At 37.8% G+C, this 18,625-nt stretch overlaps 1 protein-coding gene across 2 annotated transcripts in view; it reads right to left on the reverse strand.

Annotated features, from left to right (window-relative positions):
• GABRA3 (gamma-aminobutyric acid type A receptor subunit alpha3) overlaps positions 1-18,625 on the reverse strand; it is a 154,724-nt gene that overhangs the window by 86,374 nt on the left and 49,725 nt on the right. For both annotated transcript variants that reach the window (XM_027097958.1, XM_027097959.1), the window contains exon 3: positions 1,056-1,123. In XM_027097958.1, coding sequence (XP_026953759.1) covers positions 1,056-1,123 — 68 coding nt within the window. The remainder of the gene's footprint in view (positions 1-1,055; positions 1,124-18,625) is intronic.

Raw genomic sequence — 18,625 nt, forward strand, 5'->3', positions numbered from 1 at the left:
CCACTCAATGACTCTGTATTACCTATAGGAAAAAACTCTATCATGACACTACACAACTGCTTGTAGTTACCCAACAGATCTAAATAAGCTTTGTCCCCTGCTAAGTAGTAGTCCCACTGAAGATAAAGAAAAAAATCTATGTAGTGAGCATGGATATTTCATATTTTTGAACATAGTTTTTCTGATTCTAAGATTTTAAACACAAAGTCACTCATTCAACAAACCTTTTTGGAGCATCTAATCACTGTCTGACATACTGAGCAGATAATAGCTTCTTTGTGTCCCTTCATGATAATTTTTCAAATGACGATATTTGGTATCTGAAGTAGATATTGATCAGATGCCCCATTAGGACAGGGTCTCCTGCCTCAACTCTCCACTGCATGCCTTGCTTTGGCAGAAAGGGAGAATGGTAGGAGAAGGGGAAGTCCTTGTAGATGTCTCATGAGTCATCCCCTTGCTAGTTCTGCTGTGCACTACCCTATTCCTTGAATCTGTTCTGATGCTCTCTTCATCCTCACATCTGTAGAAGGACCTGTTTCTAGTAGGTTTGACTCTTCCTCCAAACACTTTACATCACCATGGTCTATCCACTTCCCCATTGAATAGGGCTTGTTTGCAAGGAATGGACTTCTACTTTTTTTTGGGGGGATGGACTTCTTGAATGACACTACCAGTTGCTAGACTGAGAGTCCCCACCATGTGCACTCCTCACATGACCTATATGTGCTGATATGCGTGTGGTACTGAAATGTGAAGTGTGAGGTCAGACAAAGTTTAATTGAGGATAGGGAGAAAAGCTGAATTTTGAAAGAGATGTTATAGAAGGGAAAGGTACTCCTGGTGGGGGATATATGCTTGATATGTGAATAGGTGGGAAGAGCAGGGCAAAAGATGGATTTAGCTAAATGTAGGATGATGAGGGTAGGGCATTCATGAGACAAGACTTCTCCTTAGAATATAGCTCCAAGGCCCTGCCATAGGAAAACCTCAATTTATTTTCTTTGATCTGTTGCATCATCTTTCACTTTTACCTTTGCAGAAACTATACTTACCATGTCAGTGTCTGACACAGGGCCAAAACTGGTCACGTAGATGTCAGTCTTAACTTCAGTCACTGCATCTGGTTGAAAGAAAGTAGAAAAGCAGAGTGTTATGAAAGACTGTTGCCTTAGCTCAGAGAGAGTCCAGGGCAGTACTCCAAATGATAGCAAACTTGTTACTTCTAAGAAAGGATACTTGGTACAATCATAGGAAAACCCCTTAAAAAACTCTCACTTGTACTATTTCTTCACAGAGAATATGCTAGGCACAGGAACAAAATCCATCCCTTTAGGTAACATTGAGAATGGCGGCAGAACCTCCAAACTCCAAAGCTTAGTGAGAGCCCTTCGAGATCTCTAACATTCACACCTGCTGGGCTCTCACACTGGGATTATCCCTACCTGTGGTAGGTTACAAATGTTCCAAGAGCCAACCCTTTTCCACTTTCAGGAATGTAGGATGATTGTACTCCTAAAGTACGGAAGGGATGTGTGACTGGTTTTGGTTGTAGGAGGAAGTAATATGTGTCCCTCCCTGGCTGCAACAATTAATGTCCAATGCAAGACCCTACCTGCCATGGTCACCATGGAAACATATGTTAATATGGAGCTACTATAAGATTGAAACAGCCTGGAATGATGACCCAACACTTGGAGGACAACGGCACTGGAGAGTTGCCTGGATCCACAATAGACTTTGCATCAATGAGAAGTACTTTTGTTGGGTTAAGTGGCTGAGATTTGGAGATGATTGATATCACCTGATACACTCTCTTTGCATTTTTTTCTATTGCAACTGTGTATTTACTCATCTGCCTTGCCACATAACCCAAGAGCTCCTGAAGGGCAGTGTCCCTGTTTTGTTATCTCTGTATCCTCAGTACATAGAAAAGGAGCCTGTTATTGAGATGGTGCTCACTGAACATTTTCGGTATTAATGGATGAATCTCATCACATATATATTTGCCAAGTTGGAAAATGATACTCAGAGAAGTGAAGTTATTGCACTGCTAAGTTTCTCTTTTCCTCCTTCTGTCATCCCTGTTTACCCCATTGCAGCTCAGACTAGCTCACCCACTCAAGCATACCTCAGAGTACAGGGTAGCCTACCTCAGCTTAGCAAAGTCAATTACAGCCTACCAAACACCTCATCATTACACTAAATTCAAACAAGATCCACTCCAGCCCAGCACACCTGACCCCAGTAGAGCACACAAGTAACGCAGCTAATACCAATAAAGCCCACATAGGACTTGATATATGTATACTATAATGAGGCTGGTTACTGCAGTCTATGGCAGTATTTTTTTAATTTTTAAATTTTATATTTCCTTTTTAATTGAAGTATAGTTGATTTAAAACATTATATTAGTTTTAAGGGTACAATATTGTGATTTGACATTTTTATAGATTATGCTCCATTTAAAGTTATTGTAAAATATTGGTTATATTCCCTGTGCTATACATTACACTATTTCTTTTTTCCCATGGAGAGGTAATGGACACACATACTCCATTCATAGCATATCCACTATATTCATCCAGTCCTGGGTCCTAGCCCAGATGTACTTTATGTCTTATTGACTTCACATTTTCCAGAGCCATCTCTTAGGCTCTTAATACATTATTCCCCTACACAGGCACAAAGTATACTTAAGGCCACTGTACACATCCACAAACATTCCATTTTCAAAAGAGACTATGAGTATCATTTAATAATAATCGACACTGTAGTCAATTCACCAAAACACACAATCTATCTACTTCCAAGCTTAATCAGCAAATAACATGTCTCTGAAGCTAGAGTTGTGTTTTAAATATTTGGGCTCTCATCTAGAGCACAGTCTTCCCTCAGAGATATTTCTGTGCTTCAAGGACAAGAGACAACACTTCAGAATGCAGAACATGCCCCCTAAACACTTGTCTCTTCAGATACACTACCAGATTCATTGGCTGGGGAAACATTGCCATACCCCAAAGTACATAAAACAAAATTAATTAATTAATGGGAGAGACCACAATTACATTTGAATCCAATATTCCAGGCAGGACATAGTTAGATACAGAACAACTTTCTAAACCAATTTAACTGTAAAACTGTAAGATACCTATGCAGATTCAAAACAGGGGGCTCAGGGACTTCCCTGGCAGTCCAGTGGTTACGACTCTGTTCTTCCACTGCAGGGGATGTGGGTTCGATCTCTGGTTGGATAACTAAGATCCCACATGCCACTTGGCACAGCCAAAACAAAAACAAAAACAAAACAGGGGACCCAGACTATAGGAGAAAAAGAAGAGAGATAGTGGTGATAAAGTCAGGAGACTGCTCTAGCTCTAAGAGGAGAATGGAGTCACTGTAGGTAGAAAAGGAAGAGTCTTTGACTGGGATGGGAAGGCTTGCATTCTGGATCTCTGTCCGACTTGCTGAATGCCTTAAGACTTTTCTTCTTTTGGCTTTTCTCTTGTACAATGAGGGTTTGGTATCAAACAAATCTGAATTTTCTCTCTGCTCTAACTAGGAACTCTGAACGCAGGGCCAAGCAAAAAGCATCTGACTAAAGGTGCCCAATGGTAGTAAAAGGCAAGTTTTCTCTGCTGCCTGAGGAAGGTAGGAGGTTTGTATGATCAGGCCACCCAATGTGGCTGTTCTCTTGCTCTCTGTACATCCCCTGCTCCACCAGTCCCTGCTTCACCTACACCCACTCACATGACTGACCTTCCCTCAATCATAGGGCCTAATCAGTAAATGCCTATGTACTTGTCTCTGGCCCCAGCTAATGATCTAATCTTTAGATCAGAATTATCTCCACTATGATGATTTATCAAAGGGGCAGTGAGGGGTGAACCCCTCTACTGGTTTCCCTGGCAACCAATAAGCACCGACCTAAAGTCAATACTCCTGTAACTGGTAACCTCCCTCCCCATCCCACCTGGGAGTGAAGACTGCCACCAAATCCTGCCCACCTCTGCTGCACATGGTGGGGTGTCACTCCAGGACCTTGGTTCAGACAAGGAAGATTCACCTTATCCATGAAACCATTGATGTCTCTGTCGCTGACTCCAGGCTCTTTCTTTGGTCTCGAGGCTGGGAAAGTACAGGGCTTGCAGGTCTGGAGGGTGCAACCCAACAAGGTTTAATGCAAATAAGGTATTCCTCCTCTCTCTCAACTGTTCACTGTCATTTAAAAGACACCCATTGGGACTTCCCTGGGGATCCAGTGGTTAAGACCTCACCTTCCAATGCAGGGGGTGTGGGTTCGTTCCCTGGTTGGGGAGCTAAGATCCCACAAGCCTTGCAGCCAAAAAACCCAAAACATAAAACAGAAGCAATATTGTAACAAATTCAATAAAGACTTTAAGAAAATGGTCCACATCAAAAAAAATTTTTAACATCTTTATTGGAGTATAACTGCTTTACAATTGTGTATTAGTTTCTGCTGTATAACAAAGTAAATCAGCTATACATAAACATATATCCCCATATCTCCTCTCTCTTGCATCTCCCTCCCACCCTCCCTATCCCACCCCTCTAGGTGGACACAAAGCACCAAGCTCATCTCCCTGTGCTATGTGGCTGCTTCCCACTAGCTATCTCTTTACATTGGTAGTGTATATTGACATTCCCCCAGTGTTGCACACAGGGACCACAAAGCCCCAATGACTAAATCCCATTTTTTGACTAGGAAATCCAGCTGCCTTGGAGCAGGGTATGTGACAACACACAGAAGTACCCTGCAGAAGTAATGTACAGTGATTGAAAGCATGACTAACTGAGTTTGAATTTAGGTTCTGCCATTTACACTTTGTGCGCCTTTTGTCACTTAACTTCTCTATGCCTGTTTATTCATCTGGAAAATTGGGATAATGATAGCACGTACCTCAGAATTGCTCTGAGGATTTAAGGAGACAGTATTGAGACCAATAGTTAGAATAAATCCAGTTTTCAATATATGTTACCTGCTGCTGCTGCTTAATACTATTCCAGAGGCAAGACCATATGAGATACCCATAAGGCCAAGTGGACAGAACTCACCCAGAAGTCTAAGGTCCTCAGTCCCAGACAAAGAAGAGAGTATCCACCCACCACTCTAGCTCCTCTGTGTGAAGGAATGATTAGAAGTTTGCTATTTCATTTAATTAAATGAAAAGACCAGTGAATTAGACTAAAACTGGTTAGGGCTACAGTTCATAGTCTAGCCCTTGTTCACAGCCTTCTCATTTTTCAAATGTGAAAAATGATTTAATTTGGAAATGAGGTTTTTTTTCCTTTTTCTTTTTTTAACAAATATTTTCCAATGCTCCTTGGTTCTTTTTTATTTACTTTGGAGATCCAATTTCCTTCCAATATTACCTTCTGAAACCAAAGGTGAATAGAATTATCTTTTCCTTTTGCAAATTTACTGTGGTATTGGAAGCTAAACACACATGTCCTTAGCCCTCAGTGGGACTCCCATTGGTGGGGAACTTATCAACCAGTTCCTAATGTCATTCCAGCTTGCTTTTGATCTGAAAGAGTAAAGATACGCCAATCAGCAAGTGATCACTGTGTTTATATTGACTATGTTGCTCATACAAACTGTATTTTCTAGTTTGAATTAAAATAGATCCCCAAGAAGCTATGAATTTTCTCCTCTGAGCAGAAACCAGAGTAGTTTCCCCAACTCTAGCTTCTCCACTCCAGCACACACATAAACATCGGTCTTAGTAGTGCCCTTTGGATCCACACAACAAAATCTGCTTCTTGTTCTTTTGAGAGTTAAAGACGTTCAAAGATTGAAGGAAAGTGATCATGGTACACCTAAGTCTTCTCTTCTTGTTCCTTTCCAGATTAAATATCCTGACTTCCTTTGTGTCTCCCCTCTTTTGACATGGTTTTAAGCAACCTCACTATCCCACATTCACTTTCCTCTGGATTGGGTCTGAATTTTTTACTGGCACTCTGAAATATGTTTTGTGATGAAACTTTGTCACAGTGCTATTAGACAGGATCATAAGATGAATGATATGAACAAAAGCCAACCATACCCCGTTATCTCATTACAGGCTGTGACGGACTCTTCAATCCTTCCCAATAACAGTCTTCCTGACAATAGTGAGGTTTTAAGGATTGGGACTTTGACTAAAAGAACAAAGTCCTGACGTTTATGTTTTCCTACTTCCATATCACTGGGAATTTTAGAGAATAAGTGTTTGTTATTGTGTACACTTTTCATCTTGAAGAGAGACTAAGCTACTAGAAATGAGCTTCCATGTGACTCGCTGGGTCTGCTAGCAACATGGATTTAGGGAGTGGGCTACAATGACTTATGGAGAACCTCTCGGAGATCTGAGAGCTGGAGTACTCTGTTCTGTTAATGGCCTTTTCATTTGTCTTTTACAAACCTTGGGGACTGAGATACTGTAAGTACTCAGTGACACACACACACCATAGCATTAATCACAGATAAGCTCTTCAGAGGAATCACAGACAGATGGCTTAAGGAAGCAGATATGACAAAACTCTGCATTAGAGGTCCTAAGTTCTAATCTAAGCTCTGCAATTGACTCATACCCCCTTTTGCAGGCTGTCTGGGCAAAGCTCATAACTTTTGACATTTGGTAGGCTAGAGGTCTAGCACTGTGTTTATGCTACTTCATCTAGTGTCTGGCACCTGGAATGTACAGCAAATCTTAATAGCTAGCTACATGAAACATATGTTTATAACAAAACACCAGCAAGAAGTTCAGTCTTAATGCACCCCCAAAATTCATCTTTCAGTCCCAAGCCAGTTACAGTTGGTGGGCAGTACACACCATTCAGATCACTCCACTTCATTCACCGGTTCCACAAAAACACTGATTCCTGGGCTATCATCCTCAGCATTTCATCTTCCTCACCATTATCTCATTCTTTAATCTGGCATTTAACATTTAATTTGTAAAGTACCAACACATATTTCAAGTGTCAGTTCAAATGGTATCATTTGTCTGTCACTCATTCTAGATGTTTCCCTCCTCCAACTTTTCCTTTTCCCTTTCCTGTACACCTATTATTTGTTACCTAGCTCAATACTTACCCAGCGTGTAGTGGAAAAAGCATTGAACCTGATTTCAGAAGATCTTGGTACAGGTCAAGTAGTGATACTGACAAGCTACTATGATCGTGAATGAGACTGTTATCTCCTTGAGCCTAGGTTTCCTTAACTAGAATATGAAGTTTCGGCACAGAGATCCCTAAAATCCATTTCAAAAACTATGCTCTGTTTCTTTGGTCTTGTGGTTTCTAAGCCCAGAGTAGATCAGACGCACTAAATTAGAACTGAAGAAGAGATAGGGCAGTGGCAAAAACAAGAAATAAGCATTAATGTAGTAAAGAGGTAGGAAAAAAGTAATAATAACCAGGCTTTTCTCAGAACAGGTTGCTGTGCTCAGTGCTTCTAGTGGCATTAATATAGGTCTACAGAAGGGCCTTCCTAGAATATCTTTGCCCTCAGACCTTTCTAGAGACATCCCTTCCTTGTGATGGGGATCAAAGGCAATATTAGGATTTGTAGCTCCAGAGAAAATGATGGGCAGATGTGTGGAAAATAGAGGTCACTTCCAAGAGCTAGTAGGATTTCCTTGGGGCAATATTATAACAAAATTAGAGAGGGAATTTGAAGCAGTGCTCAAATAATGACCAAGAAATAAGTTGGAGGCCAACTACACAATGTCTTCTCCACTCTAAAGGCACATCCTTGAGCCAGAACAAGCTGAAAGTCAGGGGAAAAGCAATAGAATCTTTAAAACAGCTGAAATATTCTAAAATGTTACAAGGATGCTCTGGTATTTTTCCAGGGTCTGCTGATTTTTAGCTTAGACATAAAATTAATAAGTGGAAAAAACTTTGGTATAGGACTCTGGAGACTTGGGTTAATCCTGGTCCTACCTCAAGTTAACTATACCTTAATTTCTTTATCTGTAAAAAAGGGAATCCATTTTGTTATGATTCCAACATTAAAAATATTGGCCATAATAGATTAGAAGAGGCTACCAGAGGCACATACACTGTCATTCTTAAGAAATGTTTGGAACTTCCAGATAAGATGGCACAGGTAATAAACACATTATAATGAGAGATAAAATATAAATGATATAATAAAAAAGATATAATTGTTCCAACTAAAAGATCAAAATATCATGGAACAGACACAAATCAAAGTTGTAAGTAATACTGAAGCCAGAGATCTGGGTCTGAAAATAAGAAGTAAAGTAAAAGAAACTAAAATATTTCTCTGTACAAAAGAGGAGAATAGAAGCAGGCTGAGTACTCGTTGGTCAGAGCTGGGGCTCTCCTTGTAGAGAGGCTAGAAAAAGTGAAGATGAACTGATGCCCAGGGTATGACTCTGTTTGAGGCAGCAGGCATGGGCTGGGGGTGGGGGTGGGGATGACATAATCTACAAAGACATAGTCTTGGGATTAGAAATTGATCTAAGTGGCTTGTTGGACCAGGAATGGATCAGCAATATCACAATGGAGAAGAAACTTCAAAAATACTGTTATAAGTCCAGTTTGGAACAGGGATCAGAGTAGAAGCAAACTAAAAAACCACAGGACAGTAAGAAAAAGAGGGTGAAAAACTAAACTTAAAATAAAACTAAACTGGTTTCTGGCATGGTGGAATAAGTGCATTACAGCCTTTCTCTCCCAATGATTATAAATGAAAATCTCTGGACGAGATATAAAAGCAACTACCCAAGGACTCTGCAAAGTAAAAAAGAACAGGTAGATTATAGAGGGGCATCAAGACTTGGAGAAGCAACCCACAGGGAAATATGTTTCCTGTTTTTCTTTTTTCTTCTTCTTTTCTCTTGCAGTTCTGCCTTAAAGGCAAAGCTGCATAGTGGGACAGTGGCACGAACAGCTAAAACTCTGATTTTAAAAATCTGTCTTGCCAGAAAACTAGGGGAAAAGACCACTGTACACCACAGAGTGTGGGGAATCCCAGAGTATAGAGGGTTAAAGAAGAGGATCCACTAATTCTTTATATGAACCCTCACAAATCATAGGTTTACCCTTAAGCACATGCCTAGGACAGACTCAAGGCAGCATGCCAAAGGCTTTGAGAAGTACACTATGATTTAAACCACCACCTAAATTTCACACTAATCCTGAATAGCACAAGTATAGGACAGACTCAAAACCACATAGCAAAGATTTTGATAATTGAACTATGAATTAATATGTAAACCACGGACCAAGCCTTAGGGCTATCCCCTCAGTGATACGTGTGTGACATAAACCAAATGCATCATAGCAAAGGCTTTGAAAACTGAAAGAGATGGGCATCACCACCCAGAGAAAGCAAGGCAGACCTTGCTTTTTAACCAAGTTGATTGTCTGCTAAAACAAATAAGAAAAAAAAATTCAACATTCTCCAAAGCATTATAACAGGACTAAGACTCCACATAATAGTCAAAATGTCCAGAATACAATTCAGTATTATTTTACTTAGAAAGAACCAGAAAAATGTTACCAATTCTCAAGGGAAAAGACAATCAACAAATGTCAACTGTAACATGATTCAAATGTTGAAAATTTCAGTCAAAGATTTTTAAATGGTTATTATAACTAAGCTCCATGAGGTAAATGAAAATACATTTAAAATAAACAGAAAAATGAAGTTTTCACAGAAAAATTAGGAAATATAAAAATAACCAATTTGAAAATTTAGCAATAAAAAATGCAATTACCAAAATAAAAAATTCACTGGATGGTCTCAATAGCAGAATGGAGATGACAAAGGAAAGAGTCAGTGAAATTGGTGATTGACAGAAATTATCCAATGTGAAGAATAGCAACAAAAATGTCTGAAAAAATATCAACAGAAACTCAGGGCTATGCTGAATGATATGATAATGTCCAACACATAGAGCATTGGAATTCCAGAAAGAGAGGGGAAAGAAATTAGTAAAGAAAAAATGTATCTGAAGAAATAGTGCTCAGAAACTTTCCAAGTTTGGTAGAACACATAAGTTTACAGAATCAAGCCATTCTACAGGCCCTAAACAGAAAAGAAAAAAAAAGAAGAAGAAATGATTGCCTAGACATAGAATAATCAAACTGCTAAATACCAAAGATGAAGGAAAATCTTGAAAGAAGGTATTGGAAAATCACACAGTCTATGAAGGGGAACAACTACTTGAAAGACTGAAGCTATATCATCAATTCACAGACAATAGTGAAACAGAATCTTTAATATGCTTAAAGAAAAGAACTGTTAACCTCAGAACTCTATACCCAATAAAAATATGCTTCAGCAACTTAAGTGTCCATTGACAGATGAATGGATAAAGAAGATGTGGCACATATATACAACAGAATATTACAGCCATAAAAAATGAAATTGAGTTATTTGTAGTGAGGTGGATGGACCTGGAGTCTGTCATACAGAGTGAAGTCAGTCAGAAAGAGAAAAACAAATACCGTATGCTAACACATATATATGGAATCTAAAATAAAATGGTTCTGATGAACCTAGGGGCAGGACAGGAATACAGACACAGACATAGAGAATGGACTTGAGGACACAGTGGGGGAGGGGAAGCTGGGACGAAGTGAGAGAGTAGCATTGACATATACACTACCAAATGTAAAATAGCTAGCTAGTAGGAAGCAGCTGCATAGCACAGGGAGATCAGCTCGGTGCTTTGTGACCACTTACAGGGATGGGACAGGGAGGGTGGGAGGGAGGCTAAAGAGGGAGGGGATATGGGGATGTATGTATACATATAGCTGATTCACCTTGTTATACAGCAAAATGTAACAGAACATTGTAAAGCAATTATATGCCAATAAAGATGTAAAAAAAAAGCTTCAGGAGACATTCTGAGATTTAAAAAGACAAGGGAATTTGTTACCAGCAGAGTTATTCTATAAGAAATTCTACAGAAGTTCTTCAGGCTTAAGGGAAGTAATGCTGGGGGGAAATTAGATTGTCAGGAATAAAGGAAGAACAACAGATATGGAAATTTTGGATATATGTTAAAAAAATTGTTCTTTCTTACGTTCTTTAAAATAGTTATGACTGCTGAAATAAAAAATTCAAACATTGTCTCATGTGGGTTTTAATGAATGTTGATATAATAGTTAAGACACCCATAACATAAAGGTACTTTGGATGGGCAATGGACTGATATTGTTACAAGACTACTTTCTACACTTTACTGGAAGTGGAACAATATTAACTCCAAGAAGACTGTGAAACCTTAGCTGTGAAAATGGTAATCCCTATAGCAACCAATGAATCTCATAAAGAAATATTTCTAAAGAGGCAATAGATAAAATAAAGATGTTCAAATATTTCAAAAATATTCAGTAAAAGGAAAATAGATTAACATAAAAACAGAGGGGACAAACAAACAAATAATAAAATGATGAATCTAAACATAACCATGTCAATAAATATATTAATTGTAGGTGGTCTAAACATACAAAGCCAGAGATTGTCAGATTGGAAAAAAAAGAGCCAAACATATTCTGTGTATACGACGCCCACTATAAATATAAAGATATAAATATATTAAAAGAATGGAAAATATATATAATGTAAACACTAATCAAAAGAGAGATATGGTGGCTATATTAAAATCAAAGAACTATACTGTAGAACAAGGAAAATTACCAAAGATGAAGAGGGATTTACATAATTAAATCACAAGTAAGATATTACAAGGCTAAATGTGATATCCAACAATGGAACTTCAAAATATATGACACAGAAACTGATGGAATTCAAATAGGAAATTTAAAACTCCAAAATTATTGTTGGATACTTCAATATTCCTCTTTCAACAATTGATAGAATGTGTACAGACAAAATTAGTAAATGTATGGAAGACCTGAACAATATTATCAACCAGTGTCACCTAATTGACATTTATAGAACACTCTACCCCCAACAGAAGAATATCCAATTTTTTCAAGTACATTGGGACATTCACCAAGATAGCCCATAAAACAAACCTTAACAAATTTAAAAGAACTAAAGTCATATAAACTATGATCAGTAACCATAAAAGAATAAAAATAGTAATTAATACAGAAAAATACCTTTCCTAATATTTGGACATTAAAGAACACTCTTCTAAATAACCCATGGATCAAGAAAGAAGTCATAAGTGATGTTTCAAAATATAGTGAACTCAATAAAAATAAAAATACAACACATCAAAGCTGTGGGATGCTCATAAAGAAATACATAGAGGGAAATGTATAGCATTAAATATCTACTTTAGGAAAAAAGAAGACTCAAAAAGTCCATAATCTAAGCTTCCATCTCAATAACTAGAAATATAAAAAAAGAAACACATTTAAAAGAAAGTAGAATTAAAAATAGAAAAACGATAGAGGAAATCAGTGAAATTAAAAACTGGTTCCTTGAAAAAAATTGACAAACCTCTAGTCAGACTGACCAAACAACAAAAAGACAAAATCTATGAATATCAGGAAAAATAGAAGAGTAATGTCACCAAAAGTGGCAGAGTAAGGAAATCTAGGGCTCTCTCTCTCCATAAAAACAACTAATAAGCTTGGAAAAACTGTCAGAATCAAATTTTACAGAACTCTAGAATCTAGTCAAAAACTTATATCCACCAGGGGAATATGTGATGAAAAAAAAAGGTACTTCACCCACCTATATCCCACAACCCCCAGAGCGGCAGCAGCCATAAAGATGTCAGCCCACACTCCTGTTACAGGTTCCCATTGCCAGAAAGAGCAATATAAATCTTATTCTGAATGGCAGGTCGAAACCCTTAACCCCTTTTTGAAAGAGGGATGCAATGGCTTGACTTTGTTTCACTCAAATGGGATCATTCCTAGTGTTGGGGCTGCTTCCTGAGAGGCATTGTCAAAAGCATTTAAAGACAAAAATATTGACAGCAGCAGCCTGGGGCTAGGGATAAGAGCTGGGACAAGCAATAGACAGACTGAAAAGCCTGAGAAGAAAAAGTTTAGAAAAGGAGATACTTGGGTGAATAAGGATTTTTATAAACTTCCAACATATACCAAGGGATTGATAAGTCCACGCACATGCCCAGGGCTTGACATATGCTCAGAAAAGGCTTGAGAAGAACCTAAACTTTCACATCTGGCTGAATTTCAGATCTTACTATAAAGGGGAAGTGGAAGCTAAGGCAGAGTCAATTCTTCCTAAACAATTCTACAGATTAAACACAGTCCTAAATAAAATCTAAGGGTTTTTTGGTAGAAATTCATGGATTCTGAAATTTGTATGGAAAGGCAAAAGAGCTAAATAGCCAAAACAAAATTTTTAATGCATTCTTAATTTGGAGAACTCTATTATAGGATTTCAATGTTTCAAGATTTACTATAAAAGTACATCGATCAAAACAGTAAAAGAATATTTGAGTTTTCTAAGGAACCTCCATACTGTTCTCCATAGTGGCTGCACCAATTTACATTCCCACCAACAGTGTAAGAGTGTTCCCTTTTATCCACACCCTCTACAGCATTTATTGTTTCTAGATTTTTTGATGCTGGCCATTCTGACTGGTGTGAGGTGATACCTCATTGTAGTTTTGATTTGCATTTCCCTAATGATTAGTGAAGTTCAGCATCTTTTCATGTGTTTGTTGGCAATCTGTATAACTTCTTTGGAGAAATGTCTATTTAGGTCTTTTACCTGTTTTTGGATTGGGTTTTTTGTTTTTTTGATATTGAGCGTCATGAGCTGCTTGTACATTTTGGAGATTAATCCTTTGTCAGTTGCTTCGTTTGCAAATATTTATACATCAATCAATGGAACAGAATGGAGAGTTAAAAAATATGCCCAGACATATATGGTCAATTGATTTTCAACCATGGTGATAATGCAGTGTAGAAAATATAGCTTTTTCAAAAAATTGTGCTAGAACAATTAGATAGACATATGCTAAAACATGCTACTCCAACCCTTACTTCACACCTTATACAAAAATTAACTCAGAATAGATCATAGACCTAAATGTAAAACCTAAGACTATAAAATTTCTAGAAGAAAACATAGGAGAAAATGTCCGTGACTTTGGGTCAAGCAAAATCGTTTTTAGATATGACATAAAAGTCACAAACTAAACAAGAACAAATTGTTGAGTTAGATTGATCAAAATTTAAAACTTCTCTTTTTCAAAGACACTGTTAAAAGAATAAAAGCACAAGCCAAAGACTGGAAGAAATATTTTCATTTCAAACTTCTAACAAAGGACTTGCATAAAGAATATATAAAGAACTTTCAAAATTCACTAGTAAGTGATAAAACAAGCCAAAAATTTTTCTTGCAAAGGATCTAAACAGATATTTCACCCAAGAAAATAGACTGGTGGCAAATCAACACATGAAGATATGCAATCAGGAAATGCAATTTATAACCACAATATGATATCATTAGTAGCCTATCAGAAGAGCTGTGAGGGGATTTTTCCAGTTGCTAGAAGTATTCTGTATCTGGGTTGTATTGCTAGTTACATGATAGTACACCACAAAGAGTGAATTATACTGTATGTAAGTTGCATATTAATTTTTAAAAATATAAAATTTGACCCAAATTACACAAACTGAAAAAAAGCATAAAGACTCCCATTTAAAATGAGTCTATATTGCTTCCATGTCCTGGCTATTGTAAATAGAGCTGCAATGAACATTGTGGTACATGACTCTTCTTGAATTATGGTTTTCTCAGGGTATATGCCCAGTAGTGGGATTGCTCGGTCGTGTGGTAGTTCTATTTTTAGTTTTTTAAGGAACCTCCATACTGTTCTCCATAGTGGCTGTATCAATTTACATTCCCACCAGCAGTGCAAGAGGGTTCCCTTTTCTCCACACCCTCTCTAGCATTTATTGTTTGTACATTTTTTGGTGATGGCCATTCTGACAGGTATGAGATGATATCTCATTGTAGTTTTGATTTGCAAATGATTAATGATGTTGAGCATTCTTTCATGTGTTTGTTGGCAATCTGTATTTCTTCTTTGAAAAAATGTCTATTTAGGTCTTCTGCCCAGTTTTGGATTGGATTGTTTATTTTTTTGATATTGAGCTGCATGAGCTGCTTGTAAATTTTGGAGATTAATCCTTTGTCAGTTGCTTCACTTGCAAATATTTTCTCCCATTCTGAGGGTTGTTCTTTCGTCTTGTTTATGGTTTCCTTTGCTGTGCAAAAGCTTTTAAGTTTCATTAGGTCCCATTTGTTTATTTTTGTTTTTATTTCCATTTCTCTAGGAGGTGGGTCAAAAAGGATCTTGCTGTGATTTATGTCATAGAGTGTTCTGCCTATGTTCTCCTCTAAGAGTTTGATAGTGTCTGGCCTTACATTTAGGTCTTTAATCCATTTTGAGTTTATTTTTGTGTATGGTGTTAGGGAGTGCTCTGATTTCATTCTTGTACATGTAGCTGTCCTAAGTGTCCATCAACAGATGAATGGATAAAGAAGATATGGCACATATATACAATGGAATATTACTCAGCATAAAAAGAAATGAAATTGAGTTATTTGTAGTGAGGCGGATGGACCTAGAGTCTGTCATACAGAGTGAAGTAAGCCAGAAAGAGAAAAACAAATACCGTATGCTAACACATATATATGGAATCTAAAAAACAAACAAAAAATGGTCATGAAGAACCTAGGGGTAAAACGGGAATAAAGACGCAGACCTACTAGAGAATGGACTTGAGGATATGGGGAGGGGGAAGGGTAAGCTGTGACAAAGTGAGAGAGTGGTATGGACATATATACACTACCAAATGTAAAATAGATAGCTAGTGGGAAGCAGCTGCATAGCACAAGGAGATCAGGTCGATGCTTTGTGACCACCTAGAGGGGTGGGATAGGGAGGGTGGGAGGGAGGGAGACGCAAGAGGGAAGAGATATGGGAACGTATGTATAGGTATAACTGATTCACTTTGTTATAAAGCAGAAACTAGCATACCATTGTAAAGCAATTATACTCCAATAAAGATGTTAAAATAAATAAATAAATAAATGAAATGAAATGAAATGAGTCTATACATCAAAACTAATGAAACAGAACAGTACACCCAGAAACTGTCCTATGGATACATGAAGTCTTGATGTATGGCAGGACAGGTATTATATATCAGTGAGAAAAACATGTACTATTGAAAGATGTGCCAGACTACAGGTTACCCATATATAAAAAGTACATTGCTACCTCATACCACATATAAATATTAATTTCAAGTGTACTAACCTAAATAGGAAATGTAATTCATGAAAGAAAGAATCTGAATAACCAATGAATGTAAGATATCCAACATCACTAGATAATGAGGGAAATGCAAATTAAAAAGAGGTACCATTCACAGCTATCAGCCCAGCAAAAATTTAAGATCATGAGAGTACCGAGTACTGGTTAAGAACTGAAACAAAGAGAACTCTCATACACTGCTAGGAGGAAGTGTAAATTGGTAAAACCATTTTGGAGAGCAATTTGGAAATATTTGCTGAAGTTGAGATGTGTATATCTTATAACCCATTTATTCCACTCATAGATCTATATTCAAAAGAAATCCTTACACATGTGCACAAAGAGACATGTGCAAGCATGTCCATTCGGTGTTTGAAATGTGGTTCTATTTAGACTTAATGGTATTGTAATAGGCATCTTTCAGTGAATAAAATTCTTTATTTCCCTCAGAAATCTCCAATAGGGACTCCTTTGCAATCACTGTAGATTAATGTGTTACAAGTGAGATGTAGTCTCATTCCCTTTGTTGTGGAATAAATTAATGTGTTGGTCCTGGCTAAGCTGAGCAGAACCCAGTCTTTCTACCTGGAATCAGACTTCTTCACTTTGCAACTCAAATGAGCAATTTTTCCTCCCATGTTTTGGTTACAGTTTTCCTATCCTTTTGACCCCACTAAGAAGAATTTTATCTTCCAGACACACTGTCTGCCAAGCCGTCCTTCCTTAATCTTAGTGTTAAACCAGAAAACTCTCATATTTTCCCTCTTACATCAGTATTAGCCAGAACCTGCTCTTTTTTATTTTCTTATAAGGGGCGATCCTCTAAGTTGACATCCAGCTTTGAAATAGTTATGGCTTGTTTCAGTACCCTTTGTTAGAAAACATACTGTCTCCCACCAAACCCTGACATTCACAGATTGGCAGACTGGGGCTGTGAGGGTGTGCTGTTCATTTTTACCCTGCTTCACTATTTCTCTCAAACATAGCAGTGATGAGAAACAAAGAACCTTGTACTTGGAACCAATGGCCCTGAGATTGGGCCCTGGCTCTACTGTTTATTGACTAATAAACTACCTTAATCATTTTAGTCTTAGGTTCCACCACTGCGAAATAGAGATATCGATATCTCCCCTCACAGTTCCATTGTGAGAATTAAATTAGATAACAGATGCTAGATGTGAAAAAAGTACTTGGAAATTGTAAAGGGGCACTCATAGTATAGGATCTTGAGTATGGAGTTTTGAGTCAGGTAAAATCAATGATAGACTCAGAGATACCAACAAGCTTCATTGACTAAACCTTGTCCCTGTTCCCCACCTGATCTAAGGTTACCTCCCTAGTAGATATTGCTGATAGCCATCCCCATTAAAGGATGAGGAAATGACCAAATAAAACAATAATAATGTTGGGAGGCTGCTATTATTTGTCATTTGATGTCTGCATTTATTCTTGGTCCTGGCCTTTTATGGCTGCAGGTACCAGAAGACCTATACCACTCGAATTCACTTTGGGTTTCTGCTGCCAAAGTTCCCATGCTAGGTCAGCTCTGCCTATTATCCTACTGCAAAGGATTCTAGACCAATATACCATTAAAAAGAGGTGTTAAGAGATTTGGAAGCAGAGAAACTGCTTCCTGACTTTCCTTACCTCTCACTTCCCCATTCTCATCATAAATAAGACTGAGCAGTAGATTTGGCATCTTAGGCTCAACTTTCTGCCAGGTGAATATACTTCTTCACTCCTGAAACCAGTGGTCTCTGCAATGATCTATATCCAAATTTATGGCCCAGGGTTCAATATCCTTCCACCTCCATGGTGAGTGGCTCCATGCTGAATATGCAGGTGACTATACTTCTGCTAACACTTCTCGGACCTCATCTCCTGTAGAAACTCCAAAGTGAACTGTCCTTGACCAACTTTGATCTCAATGCACTTGTCCTCTTATGCATAAGAGGAAAAGTGATGATTGGAAGGCAGTTTTCCCGATAGATCTTCACCAAGAGGAGTATGCTAATAAGAATCTGTGTAACACCCCAGCTGTTTTCTAACCTTGATAGACTCCATATTTTTAAAAAAATGCCTCTTGATACAATAGTATATTTGAACAGCTTCCTGTTTGTCATTTAAAACTCAAAATCCCTTGAATACCTGATTTAAATTATTTTTAACTACTTATGTCAGCATCTTCTCTGGGCCAACCAGAAGAAATACATATTTGTTAGTCCTGAGATGGAATTTCTGAGCCACATCTTATCTGTCATGGGTTCTGTGTGATGTTGAACAAGATGTCAGTAATTCTGCAGTGAGGGCTTTCTATCCACATTCAATTAAATATACTCAGCAATTCTTGGGTTTGA

This window comes from Aethalodelphis obliquidens, unplaced genomic scaffold (genome assembly GCF_003676395.1).
Source record: "Aethalodelphis obliquidens isolate GAN/ISIS:26980383/991018 unplaced genomic scaffold, ASM367639v1 scaffold118, whole genome shotgun sequence".
Classification (NCBI taxonomy): Eukaryota; Metazoa; Chordata; class Mammalia; order Artiodactyla; family Delphinidae; genus Aethalodelphis; species Aethalodelphis obliquidens.